We start from the raw sequence: 20,599 nt of genomic DNA, 5'->3' as shown, positions 1-20,599 counted from the left end.
AAAGAACAGAACCTCGTGATGCTCACATTAAGGGTCAGAAGCGAAAAACGTTGAAGATTTCACTACCTTTCATAATCTTACCTATCGCGATGTTCTCGGGATCTGTACCGATCTTTGTCCCTCCGTCTTTGTGAGTCTCGAGACCAAAATAAAAAGTTGGAGATTTCATTGTCTTTTATGATCTTAACTATCGCGATGTTCTCGGGATCTGTGCCGATATCTGTCCCTCGGTCTGAGCGAGGCTCGAGACTCAATTGAAAAGTTGAAGGTTTCATTGCCTTTTATGATCTTAACTATCGCGATGTTCTCAAGATCTGTACCGATTTCCGTCCCTTCTTTTCTGTGAGTCTCGAGACCCAATTAAAAAGTTGAAGGTTTCCTTGCCTTTTACGATCTTACCTTTCACGATGTTCTCGAGATCTTTCCCGATCTCTGTCCCTCCGTCTGTGCGAGTCTCGATCCCGTTTTCTGTCTTCTTCGCTACTGCCATACTCGCTATCGTCATCAGGACTCTCGCTGCCCTGTCTGCCGAGTGCGCCTGGGAAACCTTCGCCGCCGCGAAATCCAGGTGGGAAGCCGCGACCCATTCCTGGTTCCCAGGGCATGCCGGGAGGAGGACCCATCATTGCGTGGAACGGTTGGTTGGGATCTGCAAGTAACCATAAGAACGGTGCTTGGTGCTGAGGTTACAATACCCACCCAGGAGCCCATAGCGCTCTAAAGTGTATCTAAGGCCCGATTCAGACGCCGCTCCACTCATGCGCTCCAGGTTATGGGCTCATTGCTCACCCTATAAAGGCAACCCATCCAAAAAAGTAAAGCTTCCGCATAAACTCACATTAAGTTTTCGCCAAACACAAAGATGTCTGGGTTGCGACAATGCAATTGCAAATAATTGAGTAGAATCAATCAAAGGAAACACACATACTGTGGGCAATTAGAAGGGGAAAGCAAAGACAATTGTAACAAAGAGGGAACGATATGAACAGCATGCATCCTTTGAAGGTAATACTTCAAGACGGCTGGATACATGATTGTTTTTCAAACCGAAAGCCGGACGCGGAGGTCACAACTTGTGCGCGGATGTCACGCAACGCTACGTGACATCCAAAGAACGGCTGCGAGGTAGACTAACCTTCGGTAAGCGATCACCGAAAATGCAAAGACTGAGTGGTCGCTTACGGGAGGTGGTCGCTTACAAGAATCGAACCTCACGGGGCCTCTTCCGAGAAGAGGTCGAGGCACATTTACTTTATGGAAGATAATTCATTACATGCAATGTCTAAGTGCAATGTGTAGTTGTCACCAATGTTCTTTGTATATTCTAAACAGCATAGTGCATTCAGGAACACAGACATCAGAGAATGCGTCAAGGTTAAAATCAATGGAAAATCATTAATTCACCGTCAGGCCCAAAAGTGGTCGCGGTCGCATACAGGAGGTTCCAACTTTAAGGCTTTGACTGTAAAAAAATGGTGTTTTGGATTGGCGGTCGTTTTTGGCAGGTGGTTGCTTATGAGAGGTAGTCGCACATGGAGGTTCGACTATAGTTTTTAATTGATGATCAAGCAGAAATTTCCTCATTCTTACCGAACAAGAATTTACATTACAAGTTATGCTAGAGTCACTATTTTTTCAGTTTTTTGAACAACTTGCAAGAAAAAAAAAATTGCAAACCACCAACGGTCCGATCTTTTCCGACCTTTGTCGGAGACCCTTTTTTTTAAACACAGTTTTCTCTGTAAAATCCTGGTCCCGATAAGCAAGACTTACTAGTATTTTCAAACTCTTCAGTTTTGCTGAGTTTTTAAAGTAGTACTAAATCTCAATGGTAAATAATGGATACTGTCGCGGCGCGAGAGGACATGCGTAAAGGAAGCTCATATCACCATCAAAACCTTAATTAAACAAGCACTCAAAAAGTGATTACAAAAACTTTAAAAGCGCCTCGGTCTGACACCGGTTTAATCAAAAGATAAGAATACCATTAAGAAGAGCCGATTCGACAACGACTGCAGGATCAGGAAATTACAGCCACAATGGCCCGGTTCTGCTTGCTTAGTTGCACAAACGGAAACAGTGGGTCACGTATATTTTCCATTTCAGTCAAACGAAGCATACCATAAATCTCGGTAACGGTCCCTTGACTTCCACGGCTTGAATTACTCATGGCGTTTAATGTTAGCAGCTTTCGTAGGAAAGGTAACTGATTTCATTTTGACGATAAAAAGTACTTTGTTATATTTTCAAAACGTTTTCGGTGAAAAACCCTCTGCTTCGTACATACTTTTTAAAATTTGAGTGATCTGACTGAATAGTTATGATTCAAAGTGAATTTCTCATCAGGACGGGAATGGTCTGGCCGGTCAGTTCTGACAAATGGGAAGCACCCTTTAAGATTGGCTAATTACAGTTCCAATTTGCCAAGAAGTGGCTACAATGCCTCCTTAAACATTCTACTGAAAATAGCCGATTAATTAGGAACTTCATTATTTTTCCTGCTTGCTTCTTTGCTTGTGTGATTTTTGAGACCAAGTAATAAGTCTCATATCAAACGATACAACTGGAGAGTAGTCATTTCCTGGGGGATAGAGGCAATGTATGAAAGGCCACGCGTGAACGTGAACGTTGAACGAGGTTCAACTTTTACGTTTACACGTGACCTTCTGTACATTGTCTCTGTTTTATTTACGCGCATAAAAATTTACGTGCGTACGCACGTAAAAATTACGCTATAGTAGAAATCCACGTTAGAAAAGAATTCGCGCTGCCTCAAACTTCATCGCGCTTATTCCATCTCGTTTCATTCGTCAAATGCTGGCAATTCTCTTTGGAGTTGAATTCTAAAGGACTGTGTCAAGTTCAGCAAAAGAAAAAGAAAGTTGTTGTCTTGTGTTCCCGTTCTCAACAAAACGTAAAATTAGGCACTTTCCAGTGGCGGATCCAGGCCTTCAGATAAGGGAGAGGGGGTGGGGGTTATCCAGACCCTGAGATAAGGGGGGGGGGGGGGGAGAGATTCTGAAAAAAATTTGCGGGGCGGGCCCCCGGGCCCCTCCCCTGTCGCCACTGCTTTCACGTTGTAGTCGTGCAGCTCCTTTCGAGAGTACCTGACCAAAATTTCAGAAAAATAGAAGACATGGTCTTTATACACACGTAGGACTGGGAATTATCATATCATTTCATGTGGAGATTTCAAATAATTTGACAGCATAAACACCTGATTACTTCACGATTGTCGCTAATACCCATAAAGAGATTGTATGAAGATTTCAGATGATTTAAACGGGCAAAGTCAACGCTGAGGTATTTGCTACGATCTGTTTAAAAAGCTAAAACTATTTTCATTTTTCTCTCTCCCCGCCGCGTGTCGCCTTTTCTCCCGTGGAGTGATTTTCACGCGCGCTCGCGTTTCGCTCGCTCTTCTATCCCTGAGGACAAATGGGGGACTACTCGTAGTCTAGCACAGAATTGACCTGAGACAGCAATATCCTCGTCACAAAGCCCTTCTACATAAAGACCAAGTTTATACATATCCGTCTCCTCGTGTCTTTTTAAATGCATGTAAGGGCTTGCTTACATGGAACTGGGGGGCCCCAAATAAGAGATTATATGGACAGGCGGGTTACCACACCTAAGCGGGTTACCACACCTACTTGGGGTCGCCCACCTCCACATAAACAGGCTGTAAGTCTCTTTCTGAATACCTTTTGTTCCTTGTTTGTCAAGTGTTTCAACACTGTTTACGTCCGCGAATGTTTTCATTTTTTAGTTTCAGTCAACGCTTCTTGACTGAAAGAAGATTAAGAATTTATCTAAGTTTAATCATTTATTGAATTGCTGTGTGAATCAGCAACTGATAAAATGCTGTAATTAGAATTTTTCAAGTGACCTTTGATCTTTTCCCTTATTGATCAATTCTCAAACGAAAGCTCGAAACTTACATTACGAAATACCGTTTAAACTCAGTAGTGGGATGCCATCATATTCAATATTCAACGTATATCTAAGATAGCATCTATAAAAAATCCGATTTTAATTAGCTATCTGTCAAACATGGTATTTTAGAACTTCTTTACGCGAACAATGTTTCTAGAGGCAACTTTCCCCAGGACTGTCGTTTACGAGATCCAGATTAGATCCTTTAACGAACCGGTCAATTTCACGGTTCTGAAAACGTATTGAATTGTTAGCAATAAGAGGAAGAATGCAGTTTGTATAAGAGAACACACACAGATCGGATATCTTACCAGCTTGAAAAAAAAAGTTTCCTTCCTCGTTCTAAGCTCTATGTAACTGGGCATCGCATGCAGTGTAGGGTTTAATGCTAAAAAAATCTCATACCATTGCTCATGATATTTCTATATGGCGCAAAAACTGTAGAAAAGGTTTCTTAGAAATTTACTTTGCAAAGAAAAGATGTGAAAGATGTAATAAAAATATACAAATCACCAACCATCCTTGTCAAAAAATGGCTAGACAATCCCATCTTTGCTGGTACGAATCCGATTACTCAGGATAACGCAGTGAAAAGATTTATCTAAAACCTACGCTGACAAAGCCAAATTTTTTGAATGAAACATGCTGGCCCTTCATCTTCAAGCGGGTCTAAGCGCATTAACTCGATGACGAGAAGTAAAAACTATTTAAGGCATGGCAATCAAAGGTTTGTCAAAACACTCAGCACATTCACAGAATGATATGTTTGCTTCACCTGGCATGACAACGACGAAACGCTCTAAAATCAATTTCCTATGTCGCTAAAAGCCAGACGTAACTGCCACATTAGAGTAAACAGGTTCACTTCCCCTGCTAAGGGCCTCTGATATTAAACTATTGATATAACAAATACAAGATTAAATTGAAAACAAAACGCTCTAGATTCTTCTTCTTCCTTTTTTTTTTCCTTGGAAAAGTTTGAAAAAAAAGAAGGAAAAAACAACAACGACAACAACAACAACATAGAGAAAAGACGCTATAGGAAAGTACTGTTCAGCACTTTCTATATGAGTGGTCACACTTCAGGGTTTTCATCGGTCCACAGACTTAAAAGTTAGAACCACGACCTTGTAAAAAGCACTACGGGAAAGAACAGATTTGTTGAATCGACACCAAAGGTCACCAAAAGTCATGACAGATGCATATACATAGTCCAAAGTTAAAACCACCCTGTAAAGCTCATAAACATACAGTAATATTCCAACTGTTCAAAATCTTTCAATTGAAGAAAACCAAAAAAAAAAATTTTTGTTAAGGAACAATCTTAGGTGAAAGGGTCACAATCTGCGACACGGAAATCAAAAGATAAAAAAGGTTAGACAGCAAAAGCGTTTTGTTTTGGGCATTTTCCATGTACAGAACAAAAAAAGAGCAGAAGGGGAGATTTAGTAAAAAATATAGCCACGCTTTAATCTGGAGCGCGTCGGTGTAAATAATGACAAAATAGAACGACTACTGTCAAAAAGTTAATACTAAAATAGCAAAGTTTACGAAATGTCAACATTAATTACTTTGGAAAGGAAAATGGCAAGAGAAATTTATTGGGTACTTTACGTGTGTGTGGCGAAACGTCAGGGATTCTTGAGCAGTATAAAAAAAGAAAATAAACAAGAAAAAGTAACTTGCGTGTTGATTTGTAGCAACAAAATTTTAATTAAAGTCACTTTATCGATTTAATATTGTTACTGTTTTTTCCTCAATTTTTCCCTCAATTGCTGTTTATAGATAATACACAATATCCTGAGGTTAGAGGTTTATCTTAATTTAACAGTTGTAAAATCTGGTTATCAAAAATCAAATGTGTCTGTCACGAAAATCATTGTGGATAAACAAAGTCGCCACAACACATTCAATATATATATATATAAATTGCCCTCTCGAGGGCATAAACTTTAACTTTAAAAATGACACAAAACACTGTACACAGCCAAATGTTTTCTCCGTTTTAGGCGCCAACATAAACAATGCGCCTGCAAAACGCTAGTATTGGTGAGAAACAACGTCAAGTCTCCATAACGTGGGGAGTTTTATGGAGCTCATTTCATTTGTTTGTTGAATATTAAACAAGAAGCACTGCAAAGGTTTTAAGGGTAAGGAAAGACTAGCGAAAACATTTTAGAGATACCGCGAAATTAATAACTAGTATATATACTATCTTTTTTGGGAAAGCGATTAATACAACAGATGGTATAAGGCCCCAAATAAAAAGATTGTCTTGTCCTGTTTTGTCTACCGATAATAATGCGTAGGGTTGTAGGACAATCTATTTGACAGAAAATGGGACAACAAAAAATGGCGGTTTGGGGGGGAGGGGAAGTACTCCCCTACATAAGCTATATAGCTATGTGCCGCCGAAAAGGCAGGGGTTTTGGCCGTTTAGGTCTGAATTGTAGGGCCTGAGACAAGGGTTACAACAACTCCCAGACCCCTCCCCCCACCCCCACTGGCACTCCAACAGGGAACGTACACAAGTGGAGCTTCTGATTTTAAATTTGAGATATGTAATCAAGTGATATGGCTTAAAGAGAGAATACAGTATAAACAAGTTAGTATCAGTTTTGTCCTAGACAAAAAGATAGGTCTTGAATACATCCCTCTCACTCAAGAGAGTATTCTGATTTCCATCAAAGCTGATTATTGCTGACATTGTTGAATAGTTCCAAAAGGTGGCCGTTTTTTTTTTCTTGTCGTTGACAAATAAAATAGTCTTGGGATTTTCCGTATTATTACTGTGAAAATAGATGCCAGTGTTCTACAGATCAGAGACACTGTAGGGCCCCCCCAAAATCTCGACACGCGCGGGCCTCTTCATACGCTTTTGCGTTTCATTCTGTCTAATGCTACCGTTTCAACAGACGACAGCCACTGACCAGAAATTTTTTTTGCGGTGCTACTTTTTTTCTTTCAACGCGAACAATTCTGCACTTCTTCTAGAGAACAAGAGGAAACTTCCTCAAAAATACATTCTGAAGAGTCATTTCATGTCGAACGCCTATGTTTGAATCTTCCCATAATGAAGAAATTACTGAGCAATTTTTCATAGGACAAAAACTACTTTGCGTAATTAACAAAGCCACTAGGTGATGTCAAGATATAAATGCATGAGACTGTAATAATTCTGTCCCAAATGAGAGTTCATGCGATAATGTAGAGTTAGACATAAACGTCGACATTTTATGATTAACTATACTTTTAATTTCACATCTCTGTTTTCAAATAAGCTTGACCAGCGTAAAATGGTCTTTCATTTAAATAAAAGATCTACAATCCTGAGAAGTTAAAATTTAATATTTTTATCACTAAACATTAAATATGCCTCAAAAATTAGGAAGAAAACATCTGGATAATTGACTGACACATTCAATTCGAACGGATTTTCTTAGCAAATAAAAGACAACAAAACTCATGGGCGCACAGCGCACAGTACAAAGCGAAGCCAAGAGTGGTACACGCCACATTAAAAGTGTTGCCCCAGACTTGGCTTGTTCACAGAACCTATATCTTCTCTTTATTAGAGATGGTCAAAGGGCCTTTGAAAATAATAACTGCGGGGAAGAGGTGGGCTACCCCAGACTCCTAAAGTACAACTTTGTTTACAGTAGAGTACTATCTTTTGTCTTATATTTATATTTACGCTAACTGCGTCTTTACTTTGCAATATTTCGCAATTCTTTTGTTCACTCCAAGAACCGCGAATTCTCGTTATTTAAATCCATTAACGTGATCGTGTTTGGAAAATCCAATTTGGCTAGTACACGCCTTCCAGCTGTTAAGCGATATATGATAAAAATAACAACACGCAAGGTGGTCCAAGTACAAATTTTGCCAAACCAGGCAATAAAATTGAAAGAAATGGAACCACATGCAAGTTGTCGTCATTATTCAATTTGACGAATACACTTTAAAATAATGTCGACCTCAGATTAATGTATTATAGCATTATTACCACCACCAAAACCTAACTACCGGTCATACCCGGAGGTCAATACCTAATTCACATTTGATTTCATTCGCAAAGCCAAAGACTGAAACCGCATTATAAGGTTTACGTAAAACTCTGAATTGCATCGTAATATACGATGTTAACATTAGTTTGCGTAGCAGGCTATGTTAATAATGAGAAATAAAACGAATAGTGACAATTGGGATTTCCGATTAACAAGCGACGAACTACTACACAAAAACGTCCGAGTTCGAAGAACTAGGTTGCTCTTTATTTCGCGCGCTTGCGCGGGAAAAGAATGACCGGCGCCGACGAATCGAGGTAACTTTCTCAGAGAATGAGAATAGCCTAGAGGGGCTTTTGGAAAAGGAGCAATGCCGTAGGTGCCACTTAAACGCCTTGCGGAATTCCTCGCTGAACAGGGCGTATATCAGAGGATTAGCCGAACTGTTGCAGACGAAAAATAGGATGCAGATCTTAAAGAACAGCAGCAAGTATTCAAATCGTGATGTGTCCAAAAATACGTCGATGACCCGGAATACGTTGTAGGGTAGCATTGTAACCGCGAAAACCACCACCACCGGCGTCAGGACTCTCAGCGCTTTGAAATTTCGATCACTTGCGCTTCGCGTTCGGCTTCCCGGCGAGGCAGTGGTGCTGCGAGATTCCCGGCGGATTTTGCTATGAAGAGCGATACTCTCGTGAAGCCTACTACGAATGCGGAGGTAGGTGAAAAGAATGATTCCCAGGGGTAAGAGGTACGTTAACAGTACGGTCTCCGCCTGGTATAATTTGTAGTACAACACGTCCGGAAACCTCGGAAGGCAGTACATTTCTCCTCGACTGTCATGTCCGTACGCCATGACAAAGAACAATGGCAGAACAAATAAAATAAAAGAGAAAAACCAGATAAGGAGAATTACAATCTTGGCTTTCTTCACCGCACTCTTCTGGCTCATGCTATGCCCGGAGATTATCCCTCGGTACCGGAACACGGCGATGGCCGTGATGCTCGCGATGGAAACCCCATGAAAAATGTCGCTTAGCGGGTACAGAACTTTACAGCCAAACTCACCAAACGGCCAAGGAATGTCCTCGGTTCGGAGTACACCAAAGGGAAGGCTGAATAAAATCACGCCAAGATCACTAACGGCCAAATTAAAAATAAGACAGTAAGCGAGAGAGCGGAATAGATTCTCTCTGATTATCACCACACAGACCAAACCATTGCCAAGTACTCCGAACAAGAAAATGGCAGCGTCCAGGATGAAGCGAACGAGCTGCAACGGGAAGGGTTCTATATAGAACTGAAGAAACTGTGCTTGACTTGTCGCGCTTTCGTTCATCTCAGCGTCGCGATAGCTTCAACTCTGATCGTCTTGTCTTCCTTGAATTTCGAAAGTTCCCTCTGAAATGATCGATACACGTTAAGTCAGACTTCCGCCGATGCGAATCTTGTGTTGTTGTTACTTAACGTTCGCACCAAGGAGTAAGTTGGCCCAAAAATCAGTACCGCAGCCGTGATATCAACTCGGAGCAATACTTCACCAATCGAATACTTTTATCGTCTGGTTGACTTCGAAACACTTACAGCGCCAATGAAAAGTTACAAATGATCAGGCCGTTATGGTTAACATTCCGATCTGCTCTAAAATAAATCTCGTGTCGACAGCCCTCCTGTTGGTTAATTAACACGGCCCTGTGCGAATGAACAAAATTAACCGAGCGATTTCCCACTGACTGGCGTGAAGACTTACAACACTTCCCGCGCTGAAACAGCAGAGAATGACTGCTCTTTGACAGACGATACCACCAAATATCTCGCATAAACCACGGTGACGTAAAATATGGAATAAATCTACGCACAGAGATACTACTAATAACACCAATGACAACAATATGCACTAGCTGTCATTTTGGGTTCTAGCAAGAGCAATCATCCACGGTGTCATTTGAATGACAATGTTGCTGTAATGGATAGGATAGGAGGTTGATAAGGATAAACGAACCGAAGCGATATTCAAATTTCTGGCATTTTCAGAGCGCCAGCAGCCACAATTAGAGGGTGGAATTAAATTATCGTTGTGGAGTCTTTTAAAAGACTTTTCAGTGATGAAGTTGACAAGCTACAACACCAGGTTTAGCATTACTGCAGGTAATAAAACGTATTTTCTTTTAGTTTCTTTCTTTTCTTCTTTTCTTAAATATTTGACATGCAGTTTTTTAAGAACCCTAAATGTTTCATCCGAAGGGAAAATTGAAGTCAAACAACGCAATCATGCGAAATAACGAACAAAACAAAAAAAATACAAAAAGAAGCTGCTGGATAACTATAGCATTAAACAGAACAAAAGCGCACTGTAGTTAAGAATGAATGAATCCAAATTGACATACCATGCACAGCAATTGCAATCAAAATATATAGTTAATCAGTTTTCACGGCGAGATGGCGCCGAAAAAAAACCTATGGCAATTGGCGAAAATGAAGGAAATTTGGAAACCTCGGTTTATTTTAAGTAATAGCTCTTCTATATACACACGCATCGAATCGGAACACCTGTAAATTAAAACCCTGCAGACCCACGAAAGATAAATTTCATTGCAAGACACTTGAGCGTGGAAAGATTTCTGACAGAAAATCCCTCCATATCACGACATTTTGAAAAAGCTACGCCGATAAGGAAGATAAATAAGAAGCAAAACTTGAAAGCCAAAATAATGAAAGCAATAAGTGTCTGCTCTTAAAAAGTCTGCAAGAGCGAATCTAAAATGCAGAAATGATATACATACATGCATTAAAAAAACATCCGTGCAGAAGTGATCTAAATGCGATAAAAGTCGGTTTAAACGTGATATGGTTTGTATATTGTTAGCTTCAAGCAGCTTTTGACATTAGCCGAAACAATTTCTGTTTCTTCACAGTAAAACACATTAACGAAGGACCAGTTGTAGATTGAAGATCAAGAAATGGTCTCTCCAACGATCAAGAGGCGGCTATTCTTAACTACGGTGCTTTCGCAGAATGTAGCATTAGGTTACAAGAGCCCTTAAGTAAGAGATGAAAATGTTAGTTCAGCCTTCAGATTAAATAAAGTCGCTTTAAAACAAGCATGGTTTGAGTTAACTGATATAATCTGTCATTTAAAAGTGCGCCAAGATATGTCATGTCCTGGGTAATCAGTAAAGATGTCAACTTCACTTTATATCATATGTCGTCTGACATCGGCGGGAGAAAATGTTTCTAACAGAGCCAAATTTTTTTCGGTTGCACTGGCGAGTAACGCTTTACAAAATCAAGCGCTAAAGGGAACAAAAGTAAAACGCGCGATCACGGGGAAATTGTAACACACAACGGTGGGGAGTAAAATTAAAAGATTCAGTTTTTGTATCAGATAGAATATACACCATTTTCCTAACAATAAATACCATTTTTTTTCAAGCACTAGAGGGGACAAAATTAAAACGTGCGATCACGGGGAAATTGAAACACACACGTAACGGATGGGAAGTAAAATTAAAAGAATCGGTTTTTGTATTGATGAAATATACACCATCTTCCTCACAACAAATAACAATTTTTGCTTCCAAGCGCTGGAGTAATAAAACAGGATGTTTACAATTGTTCACTTTAACAAGCGTAGCAAAAGAGAAGCTATTCACGGATGCGAAAAATGGCTATTTTCAAAACGGTTTACACAACTTTTGTTAACCAACTGAAATTGCCAAAGAGAGGGACATCGGTAGACAAAAATAACCATACAGTGATGTTGAAATAGTTTACAGGCAGGTTTTCAAATACATCTTCCGTAACCTGCATATGAGACACAATTACATAACCGGAATAATCTCTCAAACATTCTCAATAATGATAATTGAAAGAGCTTTCTTCCTAAATTGTACCCATGCTGTCGCGGGTTTAACCATAGAATAAATACAACAAACTTAAGCTTTCAGGGGGTTTATCTCTTACAAATCGACAACAGGAAAGAGAATGGAGAAAACAAACCAGGGAAAAAAAGAAAAAAGCTTTTAGTAAAAAAGGACAACAAAAAAGATCAATTAGTCGAAGCTGCGTGATATGTGTGAAAATGGTGGGAAACAGGTGTTGTCGCCTTCTCAGTTTCGCGCCAAAAATAATTTCACGGGAACGTACGTAGCCCTTATGTAGCTCTTTATAAAAGGTGGATAACAATCTGTCAAGGACGAATCGAGAAAAAGAAAAATGACAACGCATTTAATTTTTACTTGTTTGTTTTTCTACTAAATAAGCTTCACATAACATTAATTTTCAATTGCCTCGCCTTCGACGTTTGCAGTTGCATGTTATTTAAAACCGGCCTTTGAAAAAAGTAATTAGCGTTATTTGGGAAACTGCTTTGCTAAACACGCAGCGCGAATCACTAAAAAAGACATGACAGAAAGCGGAGAACGCGCATGAAAAGTCCCTGGCGCCCGACGGTAAGAACTATCTTCAAAGCAACAAACCTTTTAAGTTTAATAATTGTTAGAGATTTGTTTCATCTAATCGTGACATTGACTTTCCAAAAAGCAAAATAAAAAAAAATTGTCCTTGAGAGAGCCCATTAAATCTTTGATAAGTCAATAGCACGATCTTATATTGAATACTGATATATTGATATATTATTGATATCTTATAATGATAATTATATTAAGATATAACCCACGTTGGCAATTTCCCTTCGCTGTATATGCCCTGAGGCAACGAAAAGAACAGTTTTTATGTTTGATTTCCGACTTAAACGAAATTGGTATTAGTCCATGTGAAAAGTGAAAGCCGTCTTTTTTTTATTTGAAGTTTTGATCGAAAACAAATGATTAAAAAAACTTTTTAAAGAAACTTGCTCTGGTTTGGCCGTCAAATGTTGTTATAGTCTTTCAGCGGCTCTCGTCCAGTTTCCAAGAGATTGGAGACGCCAAAACACGTGCTGCCAGAGACCGATCTCGGCACATGCCAACTTTCAGCATTTATTGAAGGTCCTTTTTGGCACCAGGCTTTTTAAAAGAAAACATCAACGATACTTTGTGGTTTCAGCGGTCAGAAATCTATACTTCACAATTTTAGGCACGTTCGAATTTTGGCAGATTTTTGGCACTAGTTTTTTAACTGATAGGAAAACATCGCGCTCAGGTGTACCTTGAGCAAAACACACAGAGCCAATACTACAGGTATCAGGTGCACTTGTAATTCTAAAATTCGAGTCTGTGGATGAAATATTACGGTTTGACTATTCAAATGAAATCACTTTAGCAGTACCTTTTCAATAATTATGGTATTATTTATTCAGTATTGTATAAGGTGTGACCAGTCAAACAACACCTATTCGGCCGTTATTTTCCAATGTAACAATATATATAATCTTTTTTCATTATTTTAGACTTCTTGAAGTGCTTTTGGGCATTCTTTAAAGTGAAAAGGGTTAAGTTCCTTTCTGGCAAATCTTTCAGCAATTATTGTCGGTTCAACTGTGAAGAAATTTCTTTCTTGATGAATTCACCTTTCGGTTTGAATAAACTAGTGGGCAAGTAGATGAATTTTCATAAATGACGACTTTATTTAGTTCCCGATATCCGCTTACGTTATAAGAGAGATTAAGCATCGCGTTTTCGGCAAACGGCAAACACGAATTTGTACCACGTGACCAAGTTTTCCATCTACTTGTCGTTTACTGTTAAAAAAAAAATAATCAGTAGATTCACGCCAATTCTATCCATAAGCATTGTTTTAAACTGTTTTTATCTGCTCATAACTCATTTTGAAAATTTCTCAACTTGAATCTCAAGTTTGCCGTTTGCCGTAAACTCGATGCTTAATGTCTCTATTGACCAGTGTTTATTCCAGAGCCAGTTCTCCAAAGCGGCAAAGGAAAAGAAGGTGAAAAGCTTAGTCTTACCTCCATGGAAAAAGGGTGCGCCTTCCTCAAAAGGTCTCGGGCCCCTAGAAGAAGATAAAGAAGAAGAAAGATTCTTCATTACATGTCAGTGAGGGTGGGTGTAAGTCTAAATGAAATCGCGATTTGATTCTGATTTTTCCTTTATTGTGGAATCCCGACTCAAGGTAGACGGTTCACAAAGTTGGTGCTTTCGTTGTCCATACTTAAAGGTGTCTGTCAAGAGAGAGTTCAATGTACATGTACTTGTGAAAGGTCATACTGCCATTAAGCTGAGAGATCTAATATCAAGCTTGTTCGACTCGGTGCCTTTCAAATTTCCCTTCCCTAACGGGCACTCTGAAGACTGATAAAAAAAGGGGTACCTTTCGTCCATTCCTTGTGGGAATTCTCCGGTGGGGGGCATGCCAGGTACTCCTGGGGGTCCCATTGGAATGCGACCCCGGCCTCTACCACGCATTCCCATGCCTCCTCGACCTGGGGATGAAAGGAAAAGTTTATGGTACCTATTATTACAGATGAAACTATGACCTAACGTGACCCTAGGTACGCGTGACGAGTCCTTAAGAATGTCTTCGTGGGAGGCTAACGTTCACACGAAACGGGACGAATTTTCGTGATTGAAAAATTTGACCAGACTCTTCGTTCACAAGGAACCGCTTAATAGTTTCGCACTGTTCAACTTTAACTTTTTCATTGGTTTTCCTTTTTTTAAGCACCGAACTCCTTCACAAGCCAATCCCAACATTTGGCGCCTCGAGTGCTTCTAGAGAACAACAACGACGGCGACGGCGACGGCGACGGCGACGAAAACGTCACTTAAAAAGTAAATTCGCGCTGCTTTAGACTTTATCGCGCTTATTCCATCTCGTTCAATTCGTCAAATGTTGGCAATTTTTTCTAGACTTGAATTCTAAAATACTGTATCAAAATTAAAGGAAAAGCAAAAGAAACTCGTTGTCTTGTGTTCACGTCTTCCACAAAATGTGAAATTAGGACGTTTCACGTCGACGTCGTACAGTGACGGCAAAGAAAATGTGTACAAAAAAGTGTGATGCACGTGCAGAGTTGTTGTTTTGCCAAACTAAACCTGTTGCTTTTTTGCCGTTCTCGTTGACGTCGCCGTCAAAAGCTCCCTAATAATAATAATAATAATAATAACAATAACAACAACAACAACATATTTAACCAGGGTAAACCCGTCAGCTGAAGCTGTTATAAATGGGTGCCCTGGGTAACTAAAAAATTCACAATGAAAGGAAAAAATAACTATAACAGAACAACTATCAGAAAAATGTCAAAACTATGTACAATGTCGATGAATAAAAACTAAGAATTGTATGACTACGTAAATTAAGACTCTAAAAAACTCCAAAATATTTACAAGAAATCTCAAAAATAATACCATTAAAAAGTGTTTTAAAAATCACTATGGAGCCAACTTCCTTCAGATGGGGTGGCAAATTATTAAAAGCCTGGGCTCCGGTATAAAATGTTCCTTTCTTGACAGATTCTGTACGGACTACTGACTGTTGTAACGACTGTTGTACGCAAGTATTATTCAAAACAAATGTTATACAATAGGCGTGAAATCTTTTCGCTAAAACTTAGTTTCCAAACCTATTGGATCAAATGGCGGGTGCAATCCGTCCGGTGGCATCCCCATTTCCGGCGGAAATCCGTGGGGTGGTGGACCTGCCATACCAGGCATAGGCGGCATACCCGGCGGAGGCATCCCTGGGGGTGCTCCTTCCGGGCGATGAGGTCCATCTGGTCCCATGGGTCTGAATGGAGGGGGCATTCCGTGAGGTATTGGAGCTCCGGGAGGTACATGCATGGGCATTCCGTGGGGTGGTCCTGATGTCGGAGGTCCCATTGTGGGGTCAGTATGCGGAGGAATGAACGGGGGTGCACCTGAGACTGGGGGCATACCGTGGGGACCCCCTGGGGCACCTATTAGGAAACGAGAAACATGCGATTAAGAAAATTAGAATCGTGGCGCGCGGCAAATTCAAGTTGGCAATTTCTCAAATTGGAAAATAAGCGGATAAAAACTTTCCTCCTGTCTTCTGATGTGTTCAGGGTAGCAACTTCAACACATTAGAAGACTTCAAGCAAGATTTTATCATTATTCAGTGTTCATTTATTCGTGTTCTCCGACTAAGTTGGAATATCGTGTGAATACCAGAGTGGACTGAATAAATAGAACGAGAAAGTAATCACTCAAACTTGTACACAACAATTAACTACGCTAAATGATACACTACTAACATTGCTTAAGAAACACATGATTTCAAACTATTGCAAATCTATTCATAATCTCAAATTAAGACGGAATCCATCAGGAAATTGAGTAATTTTAACTCGCAGTGGACCTTGTACCAGCACAATTTAAAGCATATTGCATTATTTTTTACACTTTTCAAGGACTTTCGATGTAATTAGTTATTTGCAAGAATATCAAAGAAAATTTCTTATGGGAACTGGAGAAAATAAATGTCTGAGTACACGAAAAGACACTGAAATGAAATCTTACACACGAATTTTACCCGTGTTTTCACAATTCCTGTGAAATTTGAAATCTATTTTCTCGGGGTCGCATAAGAAATTGTCTCTGGTGTTATTACAGGCAACTAAATATATCTATAGCCCCTGAAAAGCGTACAAGATTTTGTCCACAGAAAATTGAAATTACTCAATTTACCAATGGATTCGGCCTTAACCTGAAATTTTATTACATAAGCAGGTAAATTTCGACACTCCTGGGTGTCCTGTGGCCTAACATTTCAACTCCACCGGCCACAGCATTTCTGATGTCCAGGTGCGTCGTGTGGTGTTATGCAATGGTAGTAATATTCAACGAAAGCAGCCTGAGATGCGGTTAATTTTCCATCTAGGCACCGTTCAGCCGAAAGGGCTGAATATCAATATCAGTTTTTTTTTCAACTGGGACATTATATACATCTTGGGCACACGCACGGGCGCTTCGATCATTTTTGTCCATGGTATTGCGTAATACTGTACAACGGTTTTCCTCACACTGAAGAAGGGTCATACACCCGAAACGTTTGTGTTTTTCTTAAAAACACTTGACACTTTTTGATATTTCTTTACCGAATATCACCTCTTTAGCTATCTAGGTAAATTTCGATTTGAACGTGTCGTAATTTTTCCTCACCTGGTGGAAAGTGCCTTGGGCGTGGTGGACCCATGTCAGGATTCATACCCTCACCCATCATCGGCATCATCACATCCTCGTCACGTCGCCTGCGACTTTCAACTAATGTAACAGCAAAATCAAGTCAGTAGTGATCTCCCTAAATTTTAGCTCAGCAGGTAAGGGACCATTCATGGCCGTGAAGGCAAAAAAATGTGCTAGAGGCGCACTTTCCTTGGGGGAGTGAGGGACATGGCTTCGACCTCGCTGTGAAATTTAGGAGCTAATTCTCTAAACGTCACTCCCTCATTTTAAGACCTATTTTAGGCAAATCAGCCGTTGTTACCTTTAGGCAACAATTTAAAACATTTGATTCCAATAATTCTACCCCGTCTTCAATGTTCTCTTTCCAACATGCGTGGCCCATAAAAAGAAAAGCTGTGTATACTTTAGTGCCCTTCCATATATTCATTCATTACCTTGATCAGATCGGATCACGACTTGCGTATTTTTTAAAATAACTTATTCATTTCAGTACACTTCAAGAGGTTGCAAGTACTAAGAAGTGTTGCTTCAGACGGTAAATTTTACCGGTTACTGCCTAATAAGGAGAACACTGTCAGTCAGCACCAGATAGAGGTTTCTTATCCCAATCCACACGTATCCGTTTTTGTTTGAAATCACTTTTTTTTTTTCGGTTCGGCCTATCGTTCACAGGTATCCAGTGGAAACAGTCACCAAAAACGCATCTTTTCAAAAACGCTCTCCAGAGGGAAGAGTTTTGAAAACTCCGTCCTCATGTGAATGGATGAAAACAGAGGTTCTTTTTGAAAAAGATTACGTAGGGTTGTTGGATACCAGAAAATGCGAATGCTCCCAACGCGGATTATTTGGAAGGGAAGAAAATCTCTCCGTTTTTCAAAAATATCCGGTTACGTGTGGCCTCTACCGTCACAACGAATGTGCATTTTCTAATGAGCATTATTTTAATCGCTCCAGCAGTCGAGGAAGCGTTTCAGGTTAGAAAGCTATTTAGAGCGAACACGAAGAGGAAATTCTTAGTAACTATTTTGCCTCGCCCATGTGGTCAAATGTTCGCGAACTTTCCTGGATTTGTTAGGGAACCGTATCCAAGTTCAACAAGAAAATGGACTGAAATGTCGTCGAGTCTCCAGGTCTTCATGATGACGTTGGATCACGTATAAGTTGTGTTGAGGACTACGGGGAAACTCATCAGTAAGAGCGATGAACAGCGTGTCTATTGGGAGGCAATCAAGTAGAACATTGCCGCAAGGCATTGTGGGCTTGTCGTGTATATGGCATTCAGCCATGAAGTACTGTATTTGCCATCAAATAAAGTTTCAAAGTACAACAATCCGCATACCTCTTGATCCTTCACCTCCAATAACATCTATACTTCCTTCTAGCTTGCGTTCAGGAGGGGGACCGGCCTTTCTGGGTCTCCCTATATAAAATAAATAAAATTAATTAATTAATTAACGATTTGCAGGTAGCACATCCACATAGTGGTTCTTCGTCTACCTGATTCCTGGTCGAATTGGAATTTGGAAATGTTGGTTTTTGAGGAGAGGGGAAAACCAGAGTACACGGAGAAAAACCTTTCGGAGCAAAGGAGAGAACCAACGACAAACTCAACCCACATATGGCATCGACGCCGGGATTTGAACCCGGGACACATTGGTGGGAGGCGAGTGCTCTCACCACTACGCCACCCTTGCTCCCTATATACAGTGTAACACAAACAACAAAAAGATATTATGAATAATTTTAGACACAACATTGAAAAAAAAAGATGAAATTTTAGGACATAACGGCAGAACTGTAGAAACCCTACTCACCGAGACCCACAGACAGGTCATGAGAGATAGACCACCACACCGGGACTACTTGCCCTACATTCATGAACATCTTTACAAACAGTGTGTGGGTTCTTTAGAGTTCCACAGAATTTATATGTGGAAGGGTTGTGAGAAGGGGCCTACGGTTTTTCCTCCTTATCCGAGAAGACTACAAAGCCTCAGGGCGCTTTCCATTTGTCAGAACTGGCCGGCCGGACCAGTCAGTTAGCAAATGAAATCGGCTTTTTCCGAACGGTTTTTGCTGAAAACGTGCATACTATTTAGGATTTGACTGATCTGGCTGGATAGTTTTGATTAAATGTAAAATTGTCATTACGACGGGAAAGGTCTAACCGGTCAGTTCTGATAAATGGAAAGCACCCTAACCGTTTGCAGATATCTTTACGAAGGCAGCACTTTCTCCTCAGTTGTCTTAAAAGACCTTGACTCGTTGCTATTATGTTCGCGCCACAAAATTGGTCAGGGAGGCGTCCTTCTACATTTACTCTCCTCGTCTTCTCTGTGTACAAACCTTAAAACAATACTCACCGTCAGGCATTATAACAGTATCAACAGGGGGTGGATGGACCTGATGGAAAATGATGTATATGATAACAAGGGTTAGCCAAAGTACAGATCTATCCACTACAGTATCTAAAAGTCTAAAACGGGCATAGCTCTGCGGGAACAGGTATGAGGTGGATCTGCGAGCCTTAAACGTAAACGTCACGCCTACTCAGACTTACGACCGATTTTTCCGCACCTGTCAAACATTTAAAGCTAATGCTGCCGCTTTCAACGATTTTATTTTATACCTGAAATAGGGTGGATGTCCACTTGTCCACTGTCGAGGAATTGTTACGTGCACATGCGCGTAAAATTTACGTTCGCAAATCAAATAGAGGCAATTTATGAAAGGTCGCACGTAAACGTAAAAGTTGAACCCGCTCAACTTCGCGTTTAAGCTCAACACTTTTCATCTTGCCACTATTCTATTTACGAGAGTAAAATTTACGTACGTGTACACGCATGTAAAAATTACGCGACAATGGAAATCCACCCATACCTGTAACCGCTAATGCGGAACTAAGAACTAATGCTCGTAGAGCTTGTGACGCTGACTTTATCTTGGTTTATGCTCATCATGTACAGTACAAAGAAATACTCCCAATCTTGAACAATTAAGAGTCATGCCATTAATCGGGCCACATACACGTACGAAGGCAAAGAAAATATCGTGTCAAATGACTGGTACATTCCAATAAAAATTTAGACCTCCTACTGGTCATTTCGGTAGATCCGTTGAAATTCCCCCATTCTCTGGACAGCATTTTTAGTAAAATCTACTCCCACAGGAATGTCATGAAGCGAATGAAACACCCAGCATAAGAAAAAACAACAAACAAAAGAAAAAATTTTAAAGAAAAAGCGGTGGAAGTGTTAAGAGCTGAAACTGAGCTCTATTTGTGCTGACAGGTAGGTCCATTTGTCTTTTTAAAGTACAAGAGAAGCCGGAGGGTAACCAAACCACTTTACAGTGTAGCTCAACTTACAAATATTTTCTTTGGCATTTGTAATTCCATCCTCATTCTTCTCTGCTTCTCACAGTACTGTTTCCATGTATCTTCTGTGAAGCCATAATTAAAGTAGTCTGTGATATCAGCACCTAGAAGCAAATTCCATGGTAACATTATTAAAAAGCCCTAAAATGTTCAACAAGGAGAAAAACAAAACA

The 20,599-nt window shown here is 40.1% G+C and overlaps 2 protein-coding genes across 2 annotated transcripts in view; both read right to left on the bottom strand.

Annotated features, from left to right (window-relative positions):
- Positions 1 to 20,599, bottom strand: part of LOC140948483 (uncharacterized) — a 32,352-nt gene that overhangs the window by 3,745 nt on the left and 8,008 nt on the right. The window contains exons 6-13 of the mRNA XM_073397727.1: positions 20,418 to 20,530; positions 19,414 to 19,453; positions 18,390 to 18,470; positions 17,027 to 17,128; positions 15,469 to 15,801; positions 14,214 to 14,325; positions 13,852 to 13,895; positions 400 to 649 (exon numbers count right to left, since the gene is read on the bottom strand). Coding sequence (XP_073253828.1) covers positions 400 to 649; positions 13,852 to 13,895; positions 14,214 to 14,325; positions 15,469 to 15,801; positions 17,027 to 17,128; positions 18,390 to 18,470; positions 19,414 to 19,453; positions 20,418 to 20,530 — 1,075 coding nt within the window. The remainder of the gene's footprint in view (positions 1 to 399; positions 650 to 13,851; positions 13,896 to 14,213; positions 14,326 to 15,468; positions 15,802 to 17,026; positions 17,129 to 18,389; positions 18,471 to 19,413; positions 19,454 to 20,417; positions 20,531 to 20,599) is intronic.
- LOC140948484 (galanin receptor type 1-like) lies at positions 6,684 to 9,680 on the bottom strand. The gene has a single exon (XM_073397728.1). It carries the CDS (start codon positions 9,283 to 9,285, stop codon positions 8,170 to 8,172), a length of 1,116 nt encoding a protein of 371 aa, XP_073253829.1. The 5' UTR covers positions 9,286 to 9,680; the 3' UTR covers positions 6,684 to 8,169.

Source organism: Porites lutea, chromosome 9 (assembly GCF_958299795.1).
Source record: "Porites lutea chromosome 9, jaPorLute2.1, whole genome shotgun sequence".
NCBI classification, from domain to species: Eukaryota; Metazoa; Cnidaria; class Anthozoa; order Scleractinia; family Poritidae; genus Porites; species Porites lutea.
Note: the sequence above shows the minus strand (reverse complement) of the source record. Positions and strands in the feature narration are given on the sequence as shown.